A 14704-nucleotide genomic window follows, 5' to 3' on the forward strand; every position below is an offset into this window, starting at 1 on the left:
TGTCGCTTTTAGTCCAGGGTTGGCAAATTCAGTCTGATCGTAGATGGTTGGCATGAGTATAGGCAAAGTAACTAAAATATTAAATTGTAAAATGCCTTTCCCTCCCCCATACCAGGCTTTTTCGAAATAGGAATGAGAGTAGGCAGGGTTCACACAGAGTTTTTTGCAGGAGGAAAATCTGCCTCAAAATTCCGTTTGGAATTTTGAGGCAGATCTTCCTCTGCCTGCACGCCGATTTTTGCGGCGTTTTTTTGCCTGCGGCCATTGAGCGCCGCGGGCATAAAACGCTGCGAAATACGCTTTCTTTGCCTATCCCTTCTTTCTCCCGCGAGCCGGTTTTTCCGCTCGCGGGAAAAAAACGCCTCCGTCTCCCATTGAAATCAATGGGCTGCATTTTTGGCCGTTGTTTTGCGGCGTGGTTTCCGCATCAAAAAACTCGTCATTAAACTCTGTGTGAACTCCCCTTTAGGGTATGTTCACACGGCTTATTTTCGGGCGTTTTTCGGGCCGTAAACGGCCGAAAAATCGCAAGCAGAATGCCTCCAAACATCTGCCCATTGATTGCAATGGAAAAAACAGCGTTCTGTACGCCCCCGTTTTGAAAAACGGCCGCGAAAAAGTAGTGCAGGTCACTTCTTGGGACGTTTTTGGCGCCATTTTTCATAGACAACATGAAAACAGCTCCAAAAACTTCCGTAAAAAACGCAGAGAAAATCGCAAGTTCTCTTGAAAACAGCTCTGTATTTTCAGACGTTTTTGAGTCAGCGTGTGAACATAGCCTTAGGATTTTCCAGCAGTGACAACGTTTTCAGGGGTTCTCCCATAGTAAGGCCTCCTTTACACACAGAATTATTCTGGCAATTTAAACTGCATCGAGAAGCGTGTTATTTTGTACATCCTTTTTTTTTGGGCATTTTTTTTATGTCCTCTAGAGAAACCTATGGGAAAAATGCCTGAAAAAAACACCGTACCCAGGGCATGCTGTATTTTGAAAAAACGACACTGACCTAAAAAATGCCACAAACCAAAACGCAGTTGTGTGTAGTGTATTGTATATTTTACTGTAGACTCTTAGGTATCATCTGGCTGCACCAAAAAATGCATTAAAAAAAAAACGCAGCTAAAACCACCACCAAAAGCACCGCAAAACGCTGTGTGAATCCAGCCCAATAAGGTTGAGAAACACTACATTAGAGAGTTCTTCAAACTCCTAAATGGCCAAAAGATTTGCTGTTCATATATAACTTTTTGGTTAATTTTCTTAATCCTTATTGCTTAGGTACTAAAAAAAACAAAAAAAAAACCCCAGACTCAGGAATCTATGATGTCTATATACCCTAATCGTGCATGTGGACAGAGGTTGTCTTCATGTGACGTCCGCGGCTGTGACAGAGTCTGTGGTGGGGGATTAGCCGCAGGGCTCTTTCGCTGTTTATGTATTTTAATTGATCTTTACATTATGTATGTTTGTATATTTGTTGCTTTTTGCTGCCATCGTGTAACATTCCACAGTAATTTGATATCACTTGTTTTATTTGTTTTTTAAAGAAATAAAGAAAAGTTTATTAATTGTTCTTGTTCCTGTGGTTCTTCAGACAGCACTGAGATGGTGAGATAGCAGAAATACCCAGAGATCCAGACATATCACAATGGGGACAGCATCCTCCCTGGTGAACCCTGGAGAGGTGATCGAGGATACTTCTGGTGGTGGAGGGGGAGAAGCCTGTGAGATTCCTGTAGAAGTCAAGCCCAAGGCACGCCTTCTGCGCAGTTCTTTCAGACGTGGCCCCAGGGTTATAGGAGCCAGTTTTAAATCCACTGCATCAGTGGACCCGGAATATGCCGCTGAATATGAACGACTGAAGAAGGAGTATGAGATATTTCGTGTTAGCAAGAATAATGATATTGCTTCCATGCAGAAGAAAGAGGTGAAACTGGATGAAGAGAATAAATGTCTGAGGGCAGAGTTACAGGTGTGTAATGAAAACATGCCTAGTGTATATTCAGGAGATGGTGCTGGGATTTCCTCTGCACCTTGCTGAGATACGGCTACTTTAAGGGCTTGTCCACACGTAACGGAAGTGCTGCGTATTTTCCGTCCGGAATTGCGGATGGAAAATACGCAGCAGAATACAGTAGCAGCAAAGTGGGTGAGATTTAACAAATCTCATCCACGCGCTGCGTAAATTTTCCAAGCAGAAATTGACCTGTGGTGCATATTTTTCGTACCGCAGCATGTCAATTTCTGCTGCGGAAAGTGGACTGAACTGCTGCGTTTTTCAGAGGAGATATCACCATTTTCTAGTATTGAAAAAAACGCAGCAAAATTTGCAACATTTTCTGCAGTAAATAATGTAGGAAATGGTGCGGTTTTTTTCTGCAGCGGAATTTCTGCTAGTTTTAACGGAAATGCCACAGAAATTTTCTGGCGCAATTCCGTTACGTGAGGACAAGCCCTTATAGTGTTGGTTGTTGCCAACTAAAACCTGCCAATTTTGTGTTGGGCAGAGAGAAGTCCCAATACACTTTACGTGCATGAGTAATTTTTTTTTTTCTAGCTGGACAGTTTTGTGTATACTAGCCATTTGAAGGGGTTGTCTCATAAAAATGTGGTCATCAGGCCGATCGACTGATCGTCCCGGGTCCCACTCCCAACACCCCCAGCAAACAGCTGATTTTGTCGGGGGAAGCTGCAGCCAGCCAGCAAATGTATTATTAGGGTATGTTCACACGACCTATTTTCAGACGTAATTCAGGCGTTTTACGCCTCGAATTGCACCTGAAAAGACGGCTCCATTACGCCTGCAAACATCTGCCCATTGCTTGCAATGGGTTTTACAATGTTCTATTCAGACGAGGTGTAATTTTTTACACGTCGCTGTCAAAAGACGGCGCGTAAAATGACGGCTCGTCAAAAGAAGTGCAGGACACTTCTTGGGAAGTTTTTGGAGCCGTTTTTTCATAGACTCTATTGAAAACAGCTCCAAAAACGGCCGTAAAAAAGCTGCCAAAAACGCGAGTTGCTCAAAAAACATCTGAAAATCAGGAGCTGTTTTCCCTTGAAAACAGCTCTGTATTTTCAGACCTTTTTTGTTAAGCGTGTGAACATACCCTAACATGGCAGCCATTCAGATGAATTGTCGTCCTTGTATTACAAGCTCAAGTCTGCCAGAACGGGAGCTACTTGTACAGAGCGTAGTTGTGATCTGGCTCCTAGAGACCCCGTTATGATGTCTATATTCCCTCATAGGCCATATGGAAAGGAGTTGTCTCATTTAAGTCTTTAGCACAGACATTAAAGGGAACCTGTCATCACTTTTGATGACACTAAATGAATATAAATGCTATATAGGGAGTAGAGAGATATTTCCGAACTTGTCTATGCATAGCAGCAGTAATAAAACATACCTACCAATCACTGAGACTCGTTTGTTAGAAATAAATCGTGATTTCCTTTAAAGATTATTTTTCTAAGGTAAGTTAAAAACATGTGCACACATATCTTTGTATGCCTTCCTAGTATCTTCATTGCCGATATAAAGAACTTTATTGTGTTAAAAAAAAATTAGCCCACAAGTGCTAAGAGGGTGGTCCCAAGCCCGGCAAGTTCTCCTGCCCAACTCCTCTATCTTTCATGGCAGCTAAAGTGACATCTACATAGCCTGGCATGGTCAATCAAGGTGGAGGAGTTAAGGGCAATTCGTTTATATTACGCTCGTTGCCGATAATTGCCCTTTGTGAACAGGTCAGCGATCAGCAGATGAACGAGCTAAGACTCGTTCATCTGCTGATCGTATCGTTTTGAAAAAGATAAATATTTTAGTTGTCGGCAGCACATCTCCCTTCCAACATGATAATAATGTATGGGGACGAGCGATCGGAGTAACGACCGCTCGTCCCCATACATAGCTCCTTGTGACAGAAGCAAACAAGCTGCATCTGTCAAAATCAGCCAGTGTAATAGGGCCTTTAGGCAGGGTTACAAATCGAGACCAGAAGCACTTGTGCTTAGGACCAGCCTCAGAAAACTTGTGGTTTAATTTGCATAATGCAATAAAGTTCATTATCTTTGCAATGAGGATGCTATGAAGGGACACAAAGATATGTGTACACATTTCCAAGTGCTGGGACTTATTTGTTGGGCAAAATCATGAATACTGTTTTCCTTTAACAACTCCTGTGCCGCATGTAAATTACTCTTAATGTGTCCGCTAGGCGTTTCATCAGCAGGCAAGTGACCAGCAATCTTGGTGGCAAGCCATCCCATCTAGGCTTGATTGACATCTCTGCGTTATCCACTGTTCCCTGCAAAGAGATGTATATCAAGCCTAGATGGCTTATTCACATGGTGCAGTCAAATCGCAGTTATTGCCCTCACTGTGTGAATAGGCCCTTATTGTCATCTCACCCCCTGTACAGCCTTTCATTGACCCCAGGAGGGTGTACAGGAACTTTTCTTCATGATATCACCTCTCACCAATGAAAGAGGATATGTACTCTCTGACTGTCACATTTAGAGGGGATCTTTTTTCCCCCCTACTATAGGGGTGAGAAGATGAGCAGTTACATTCTCATCACCCCCTGTGCCAAATCTAGACCATCAGACGACTCTGTGACTCAAATGTTTATCAATATTTGAATTGTGGAGATTCAGGGTCTCTTCAGTTCTGGTAATTATGTGAATATAAGCACATGTAGACACAGCTATAAGTGGCATGTATGAACTCCTCACATCTTGTACTATTATTTTTAGGTGTTGTGTGTCTACGGCTCATCTTGGGTCAGACTTTTAGCCACAAATATGACTTTTTATGCTTTTCTTTTTTAAACAAAGTTATGTTTTGATGAGTGTAAAATGCTGGCAGGCATTTTCACAATGTGTAAGGTGTCTACTTTCATAAAATGCATAGGAGTGTAATACGAGAACAAGGTCCCGAGCCCCCTTGTTCCTCTTTACTGCTCGACCACAGTGAGGAGGACTTTGAATGGAGCGGCGGTCGAGCATGCACGCTGCTGCTCCAGTTAAAGTCTATGGGGCTGACAGAAACGGGCAAGAACAAAGAAGCTTTATCCATCCGTACCACAGACACCTAATGGAGTGGCGGACACATGCTCAAACGCCGCCCCATTCAAGCAAGTCCTCACTGCGGGTGGTGCAGTGAGGAGGAACCTGGGGTTCGGGACCTCGTTCTCGCGACTGGTGGGAGTCCCAGTGATCAGACAATTATCCCCTATCCTGTGAATAGGTGATAATTGTCAATTTTGGTACAACCGCTTTAATATACGGTCAATTCTACTAACACCGCAGGCTTTTCCTTCACTTTTATTGAGTGTTGATCGATATTTCTGAGCTGTACATAACTTATATTTTTTATTGTTTAGCTTTCCTGGAAAAGGCCTATGGACTGCGCTGCGGCTCCTTCACAGTATTTTCTTGCACAGTGACGCTCCTGGCCACCTGCTGTGCAGGGAACTGCATTACAGCCCCATATGTGCCGCTGTGCAGGGAATGAGCCCTTCATTCTCATGATCGGCAAAGGTCCCAGAGGTCAGAGCCCCACTGAACATAATTTTATGGCATACCCTAGTGATTTGCCATAACATAATTATATTGTAATAATCGTTTAAGGTAATTAAATAAAATATTAGAGATGGTACCGGTGACCAGTTTGTTCAATCATCATTTACATAGGAAATTAACATTAAAATAAGTTTCCTTACTGTATTAGGCACTTCAGAAGACATACCAGAAGATCCTAAGAGAGAAGGAGAGTGCAGTTGAAGCCAAATACCAGGCTATGGAGAGAGCGGCTACCTTTGAACATGACAGAGATAAGGTGAAAAGACAGTTTAAGGTGAGCTATGGTCTGCTGTACAGAGACTATTGAGTCAAATGAAATCACTATGGTGAAGACTATCGTACTGACCAGTAGAATAAAGTTAACTTATTACTACAGCACAGAAAAATAAAAAGAGTCAAATCAAATGGCAGAATTGGTGTTTTTTTTTTGCATCCACCCCCCCCCCCCCCCCCCCGAGAAAAAAATTATTAAAAGCTAGACAATAAATGATATGTTCCCCAAAATGGTGTCATTGAAAAATACAACTTGTACCGCCAAAAACAGGCCCCAAAATAGGCTTGTACAAGGTTAAGGTGTTTGTCTCATCAAGACAACCCTTTTTCGGATTGAAGCCAGACCGGCGATCTATTGATCAACGTGGGTCCAGCTCCAGAAACTGGAAATCGGTTGTTCTCTCCGGGGAAGATGCGACTGGTCATACAATTTCCCTGCAGTGTTGTATTACATTGCAGCCATTCAAATAATTAGACGGCAACGGTCCACCAGAGCGAGAGCTCCTCTTTGTCAGCACATCAACGTACTAATCCCCAGCGGAGGGCCCCTCTTTATGACATTGAACAAGGGGTTATTTTTCTTTTTTGAGACAACTGCTCTTAGTATTGCCATACAGAACTACATGTAACAAAATAGGAAATTAAATATGATTATTCTTGAATCTAAAACATTTAAGAGGATAGATTATGTATTTTCCCTACATAGAAATTCCATGTATTGTCATCCATGAAATGATTAGAAGTTGATTGTAACATGTCTTAGTAGATCTTTAGAGAAACAAAAGAAAAAGAGATCCAAGATTTACTCCGAGCCAAAAGAGACCTCGAGGCCAAATTTCAAAGACTGCAAGCCCAGGGAATCCAAGTTTTTGACCCTGGCGAATCCGATTCTGATGACAATGACACAGAAGTGACAGGTAATTCTCCTTCTGGAACTAAACTGCAAAACCATTTTCTTTCTGCTGCAAACTAATGGTGTAGTGGCATATCATTAGACTTTGCCGGTGACACTCAGAAGCGCTGTGCACAGATTTTGTCATTGAGAACCTAACCGTTGTGTGTAAATGTAAAGTTTACCTTCAGTCCGGTTTTAGATGGCTGTATTTAGTGCCCTTATTGTGGCAACATTACCTCCGGCGGTTCTGCTGAACTGAGCTTGGATCAACATAGAACCCTGTGTTGATTTAAGTTCGGTTTAGTAGATCCATGATCAACATGGGGTTCTATGGTGATCCAAGTTCCGTTCAGTAGAAGCGCAGAAGGTATAGGTAATGTCCAGGTATTGTGGCCATAATACAGAGACTAAGATGCAGCAGCATTATGACATGGGCCTTCGGGTATGGTAACACAGGGCGTATACACAGTGAAAAGTCTGCAGCGTAAACGACCCAGAACACACAGGGAATTCCGACCGAATATTCGCTCCAAATGGTACTTTAATTTGTGGTTTTGGATGTGTACTGAAGCACTTGGGGTATTATTGTATTGGAAAGTGCTGTGTATGCCTGCACATTGCAAATAGTGTAAGCTCTGGGTCTCTATCATATTAGTGAATCTGAATCATTAACTCTGTGTGTCCCATATTGCATAGCATATCCATTTACTGTTTTCACACAGCATGTGTCAAGAAATCACCCAATTTCTTAGACCTAATTTCTCACTTAAAGGGGACAAATGGTTATGTGGCATTACTGAAAAATGGTAACTCAGATTTGTCTTCCTGAAACATTTCTAACCCTTTGTGTTTATATTCTATAAAGTCCTTGGAACGCAGTGTGACTACTGGACCAGTGGAGCCTTAGGCAGCGAGCCTTCCATGGGCAGTATGATGCAGCTTCAACACTCGTTTCGGGGTCCGGAGTTTGCTCACAGTTCTATTGATGTTGAAGGGCCGTTTGCAAATGTAAACAGAGGTAAATAAAGTTCCTTTAACCCCTTAATGACCGGGCCATTTTGCACGTTAATGACCAAGGATTATTTTTTGTTTTTTCATGGTCGCATTCCAAGAGTCGTAACTTTTTTTTATTCCGTCGACATAGCCGTATAAGGGCTTGTTTTTTGCGGGACGAGTTGTATTTTGTAATTGTACCATTTTTAGATGCTTATAATATATTGATTAACTTTTATTAACTTTATTTTAGGAGAGTATTGAAAATAAGCAGCTATTCCAGCATTGATTTTCACGTTATAAATTTACGCCGTTTACTATGCAGTGTAAATAACATGTTCACTTTATTCTATGGGTCAGCACGATTACGGGGATACCAAATATGTAAGGGTTTTATATGTTTTCCTACGTTTGCACAATAAAAAGCCTTTTAGAAAAAAAATACTTGTTTTTCCATCGCCGCATTCCAAGAGCCGTAACGTTTTTATTTTTCCGTCAATTTGGCCGTATGTGGGCTTGACTTTTGCGGGCCAATGTGTAGTTTTCATTAGTACTATTTTGGGGTACATAGGACTTATTGATTAATTTTTATTTAATTTTTTATGGGGGGAATGGGAGAAAAGAGAGAATTTTGCCGTTGTTTTTTTTGGACGCCGTTCATCCGGCGGTTTAATTAATGTGTTCATTTTATTGTTCAAGTCGTTACGATCGCGGGGATACCAAATATGTGTATGTGTGATTTGTTTTGACACTTTTACTAAATAAAACCACTTTTTGGGTCGTTTTATTTGATTTTCACTGTAATTATTATTTTATTTTTTTCACCAACTTTATTTAACTGATTGACAGATTTTTTTTTAGTCCCACCATGGGACTTCACTATGCGATCTGCTGATCGCATATATAATGCTTTGGTATACTTAGTATAACAAAGCATTATTGCCTGTCAGTGTAAAACTGACAGGCAATCTGTTAGGTCATGCCTCCGACATCGCCTAACAGGCAGATGCTGAAGGCAGACCTGGGGGTCTTTGTTAGACCCCCCGCTGCCATGGAAACCCGACGGCAACCCGCGATTTCTTTGCGGGGGCGCCGATGGGGTGACAGAGGGAGCTTCCTCCCTCTGTCAAACACATTAGATGCCGCTGTCACTATTGACAGCGGCATTTAATGGGTTAAACTGCCAGAATCGGAGCGCGCTTCGATTCCGGCAGTTGCAGCAGGAGCCAGGCTGAGTATAACAGCCGTGCTCCTGCCGCTGATTGCGTGGGTACAGTGACAGTACCCGCGCCATCACAGGACGGATATATCCGTCCTCCTGCGCGAACTAGCTGCTGCAGAGGACGGATATATCCGTCCTTCGGCGTTAAGAGGTTAATATTATTTTAGGGCTATTGCACATGACCGTATGTTTTTCTTCAGTGTGCTATCCTCATTTTTTGCGTATAGCACACTGACCCATTCAATTTTATGGGGCCATGCACACATCAGTATTTTTTTGCGTTTCCATTGTTCCGTCCTGCAAATGATAGAACATGTTCTATCCCTGTCCGTTTTTGCAGACCCTTGCTGCCATTCAAGTCTATGGTTCCGCAAAAATAACGGACAGCACATGGAAGCCATCCATGTGCCGTCTGCATTTTGCGGATACGTTGCTAAGAAATTCCTGGGAAATCTGATAACCTGACCTTCCTATGGGTTACGTGAAGTACGGATGACACATGAAAACAACAGGTTCGTAATATACAGACACACGGAATGGTTGTGGAATCAACTTGGAGGCATTACGGACCCAAATATGGACACTAGGATCTGTCGTTTGCGGCCTGATCAATGGAAACGGTCGTGTGCATGAGGCCTTTATATGCTGGTAGTAAACACGGGGTAACAGAGGCCTTTATATGCTGGTAGTAAACACAGGGTAACAGAGGCCTTTATATGCTGGTAGTAAACACGGGGTAACAGAGGCTTTTATATGCTGGTAGTAAACACGGGGTAACAGAGGCCTTTATATGCTGGTAGTAAACACAGGGTAACAGAGGCCTTTATATGCTGGTAGTAAACACAGGGTAACAGAGGCCTTTATATGCTGGTAGTAAACACGGGGTAACAGAGGCATTTATATGCTGGTAGTAAACACAGGGTAACAGAGGCCTTTATATGCTGGTAGTAAACACAGGGTAACAGAGGCATTTATATGCTGGTAGTAAACACAGGGTAACAGAGGCCTTTATATGCTGGTAGTAAACACAGGGTAACAGAGGCCTTTAGATTGCCAGTTGTATCAGCAGAGGTATCTAATACAAATGTGTGTTGACGTAAGGCACATTTGATAGGAATGTCTGATCTACTCCATTCTTCCACACTTTCTAGATGATTGGGATGCAGCAGTGGCCAGCTTGCTACAGGTCACACCGCTCTTCTCTCAATGTTTGTGGAGCAACACTGTGCGTTGTTATCTGATAAACACGAAGGATACTCAAACTGAAGTGGACGTTTTCCTAAGGGCAGATACACTCGAACGTTGCGTTTTTGCGCGCGCAAACAACGCTGCGTTTTGCGCGCGCAAAAACCATTTGACAGCTGCGTGTGTCATCCGTGTCTGATGCGCGGCTGCGTGATTTTCGCGCAGCCGCCATCATAGAGATGAGGCTAGTCGACGCCCGTCACTGTCCAAGGTGCTGAAAGAGCTAACTCTTTCAGCACCCTCGACAGTGAATGCCGAACAGAATATCGAAGAACCTGTTGAAAAAAAAGAAAAAGTTCGTACTTACCGAGAACTTCCCGGCCGTTGCCTTGGTGACGCGTCCTTGGTGACGCGCCTCTCGACATCGGGCCCCACCTCCCTGGATGACGCGCCAGTCCATGTGACCGCTGCAGCCTGTGCTTGGCCTGTGATTGGCTGGAGCTGTCACTTGGCCTGAATTGTCATCCCGGGAGGTCAGACTGGAGGAAGACGCCGGGAGTTATCGGTAAGTCAGAACTTCGTTTTTTTTTTCAGGTTCATGTTTATTGGGATCGGAAGTCACTGTCCATGGTGCTGAAACAGTTTAACTCTTTCAGCACCATGGACAGTGACTATCCTGACGTCGCGTACCGATAATTTTTTTGCCGGGTTCGGCCAAAACGAGTTCGGCCGAACCCGGTGAAGTTCGGTTCGCTTGTCCGGCTTCGCTCATCGTAAAGACACTCCGTTTGGATGTTCGGAAACAGAAAAGCACGTGGTGCTTTTCTGTTTACATTCATCCTTTTGGCAGCTGTTGCGCAAACACGCAGTTCGCACGGAAGTGCTTCCGTGCAACCTGTGTGATTTTCACGCACCCATTGACTTCAATGGGTGCGTGATGCGCGAAATACGCAGAGTTATTGAACCTGTCGCGCTTTTTGTGCAGCAGACAAACGCTGCGCAAAAAGCACGGACTGTCTGTACTGCCCCATAGACTTGTATTGGTCCATGCGTGCCGCGTGAAAACCACGCGGCCCGCACGGACCGAATACACGCTCGTGTGAATCCCCCCTAAGGGTGAGAACAGATGGAAAGCAACTTTAAATAGAAGTGTGTTACTGAGCTATAAATCCTGGTTTCACACTCAGCGTTTATTTTTGTTTTGGTTGCCAAACTCCCTTTGAGAGACATCGAAGTTTATCTTCTAAAAATAAAAAAGCACGCTAAAAACGCAACAAAAACAGACAGTGTGAACACAGCTTTACTGTTTGTGTTGTAGGAATACTCGCCAAAGCTTCAGAAAACGTGTGAAACATTGGGCTACTTTTTTCAAGTGGTACATTTCCCTGAGGAATGTGAAAACTATTATGCTGCTGTGCGGAAGTGGGAAATTGAGAAAAGTTCCCTGGTGATTTTATTTATGTGTTCCTCCTTCAATAGGCAAGATTTATTTAAGAGAATTTGACAAATCTGAAGAATGACCATGTCACTAGTTAGTCTACAATCCAGGAGCCACAATCTCACTTGTAAATGTAAATACAAAATATAAAATTGCATATCATATTCGGCTGTGTTCACATCACCGTTCCTTTCCGCTGAGGGGTTGCATCGGAGGTTTCCGTCGGGTTAACCCCTCAACGGAAAGGCAAACGGAAACCTAAGCTTCCGTTTGCATCACCATTGATATTAATGGGGACCGAAACGTTGCTAAAGGTTTCCGTTTGTCACCGTTGTGACAGGGTTCTGTCGTTTTGGACAGAATCAATAGCGCAGTCGACTACGCTATTCTGTCAAAACAATTGAACCTGTTCACAACGTTGAGGGGTTAACCCGACGGAAACCTCCAACGGAACCCCTCAACGGAAGGGCAACGGTGATGTGAACAGGCCCTTTTACACTGGAAACAAGTGCCAGATTATCAGACTTCCAAGATTATTAAATGTTGATTTAAGGAATTATACTATAGTTGCCCACCGCAAGTAATCACATTTCCACTATTTTTCTCTGAGACGCCCAATGTATATGGCCTGTATTGAGAAAGACAGGGGCTTGGTACAGCAGTATCCGTAGCATTTAGGCTAGACCTAACTGGCAATGCTGGTCTGCTCTGCCTAGGAAGAGACTGAAAGCTTTTGTATTCATTTGTTCCACCTATAATTCTATATGGTATTAACCTAGGGTTTACAGTGTCCATTTGTGTTACAGCCACATTGCATCCTACCGGTCTGCCTGTGGATGCTCTAAGTAATTTTTTTTTTTATTAGTTCAACATATAACAATTTTGTCTATAAATTTGTATTTTTCCTAACTATGCCCATTATCTTAGGATATGACTTTTAAGATTTTTTGGACCTGTGTATTAGTGGCAGTATATGACGCATCACATATTTACTGTAGTGTTTTACTCATAAAAAGTCTCTGTTTAGTCTCATTTACCTTGTTCATAGCATACAATGCAGTTCTCTCTGGGAAGACTGTAAGGAAGCATTTCTGAATAATACTGAGGCCAAGCCGAGGATTGTATATCAAAAAATAGACGATGAATCAAGAAGCTCTGACTGTATCCAGCATCTAATGGAGGAAGACCCTAATAAAGCAAATAAACCTAAGGTAGGAAATGGGGTAAATATTTCATACATTTTCACTAATTCATAAGGTATTTGAATGGATTTGTTGCTCTCTGTGGAGTGTCGAGAGTCATAGTATGGCCATCAACGTTCTCAAGCAAATTAGGTTGAGATGTAGCTAAAATCTAATATTGCCACATTTTTACATATCACTACACATTGGCATCTTTTAAAATATGAATGACATTCTGTATTTTTCAGATCATTGAGCACAATGGAGAGCCAGAGGAAGGGGCATATAAAACCTACTGTCATGTAGAGCAAGTCATCAAACAGGTATGTTCGGTCTTGTGTGTCATACTGTGGAGAGTGCGCACCACCTGACAGACATAGTAACTGGTTAGAAATGAGACAACGCCTGTGATCCGACCAATAGTCTGATATTTTTTACTTTGAGTACTCTGGTTGGTCAAAAGGTATTCATTGCAAGATATCTGTATGGAAGGGAATCCTATTCCATGTGGAAAGCCGTTTCCACTGTTGCAATATTGTTCATTAGCAATGTTTATTGTTTATTTATATTTACTTTAATAATCGATAATTAAATTATAGGATCAGAACAGTTAAAGAGGTTGTCGGCTATATTACCCTAGTAGCTCCAGCCTGAAAGAAATAGTGAAATGTTTAATATACGAATAAGTAAAATTCTGCCCAATCGTTGTGTATACACTAGGCCTCTGTGGCATTGTATCAATAGTGATTGACATACTGTGGCCATGTCACCCAATCACTGCTGTGTGATGTTACATCACTATAGCCGAAACATCATTGTGGACTGCAGTGATTGGCCAATACAGACACGTGAGGTCTAGTCACTATGAACACAACATCATTGAAGACTAGTTTGTATATATCCCTGGAGGGCAGCATATAAGACTTCTTTGTTATGATCAGTGGGCATCCGGGTGCTAAGAACCCCACTGATCTCTAGAAAGAAGAGCCTGCGGGACTCTGTTGAGCGCCCATCCCCCTTCATCTTCGATCTGCACTTTTTGCAGAGCTCAGTATGGGCAATGTACTTTCTATGCCTAGTGGAAAGTCAACCGGAGCCACAATGGGAAGGCACAATTTTATTATTAGTTGAGTTTAGACCTGTAATGTTCAATATGTCATATCCAGTGTAATCCATAATTGTTTCAAATAAGCCAAGGTAACTATGTTCAGTCTATTTTATGAGTCTCTTTCCTTATTTTAGTCTGTGATGTTCTAAAAATGTTCGGGATAATGTCCAGGCACTTCAATTTTTTCTTTACAGGATTTATTAGGTGTTGAGATCTCTGATCCTGAGGCTAAAGATGATCCAGCTGTTCAAGAAGATGACGACTTTGGGGATGTTTTATGGGATGTCCATGATGAGCAAGAGCAAATGGAGGCTTTTCGGCATGCATCTCAGTCTACAAGTGAACTGGGTTTTGACAAAGTAAGTGCAAGTGGCTTAAAGGTTTAGAAGTATTTAATGCATAATGTTTTTTGTTTTTTTTAAACAACTTCCCCGTAACATTATATTTTAATAATAATAATAAAATTTGTTCCTGTTAGCATCAGTAGTAATCTAAAAATTAATCCTGGCTCCCTAGCCATCTCTTCATCCATTGTCCGATTTACAGACTGTGGCATATACAATGTTATGCAAAATATCTTTGAACCAGACTTACACATTAATAATCTTGATTTATAATTAAAGAGGCTCTGTCACCAGATTTTGCAACCCCTATCTGCTATTGCAGCAGATCGGCGCTGCAATGTAGATAAGAGTAACGTTTTTATTTTTAAAAAACGAGCATTTTTGGCCAAGTTATGACCATTTTTGTATTTATGCAAATGAGGCTTGCTAAAGTCCAACTGGGCGTGTATTATGTGTGTTACATCTGGGCGTGTTTACTACTTTT

The 14704-nt window shown here is 42.3% G+C and overlaps 2 protein-coding genes across 2 annotated transcripts in view; both read left to right on the plus strand.

The window, feature by feature from the left end:
• The window catches only part of LOC142748938 (uncharacterized), a 148153-nt gene that overhangs the window by 101101 nt on the left and 32348 nt on the right, over positions 1-14704 (plus strand). The gene's annotated exons all lie outside the window — the stretch shown is intronic.
• Positions 1-14704, plus strand: part of LOC142748939 (nephrocystin-3-like) — a 47085-nt gene that overhangs the window by 943 nt on the left and 31438 nt on the right. Inside the window, 9 exon segments of the mRNA XM_075856363.1 lie at positions 1596-1973; positions 5730-5855; positions 6621-6771; positions 7615-7767; positions 10116-10249; positions 11468-11628; positions 12636-12798; positions 13017-13091; positions 14071-14235. Coding sequence (XP_075712478.1) covers positions 1650-1973; positions 5730-5855; positions 6621-6771; positions 7615-7767; positions 10116-10249; positions 11468-11628; positions 12636-12798; positions 13017-13091; positions 14071-14235 — 1452 coding nt within the window. The 5' untranslated portion in view covers positions 1596-1649.

This window comes from Rhinoderma darwinii, chromosome 3, assembly GCF_050947455.1.
Source record: "Rhinoderma darwinii isolate aRhiDar2 chromosome 3, aRhiDar2.hap1, whole genome shotgun sequence".
Lineage (NCBI taxonomy): Eukaryota > Metazoa > Chordata > Amphibia > Anura > Rhinodermatidae > Rhinoderma > Rhinoderma darwinii.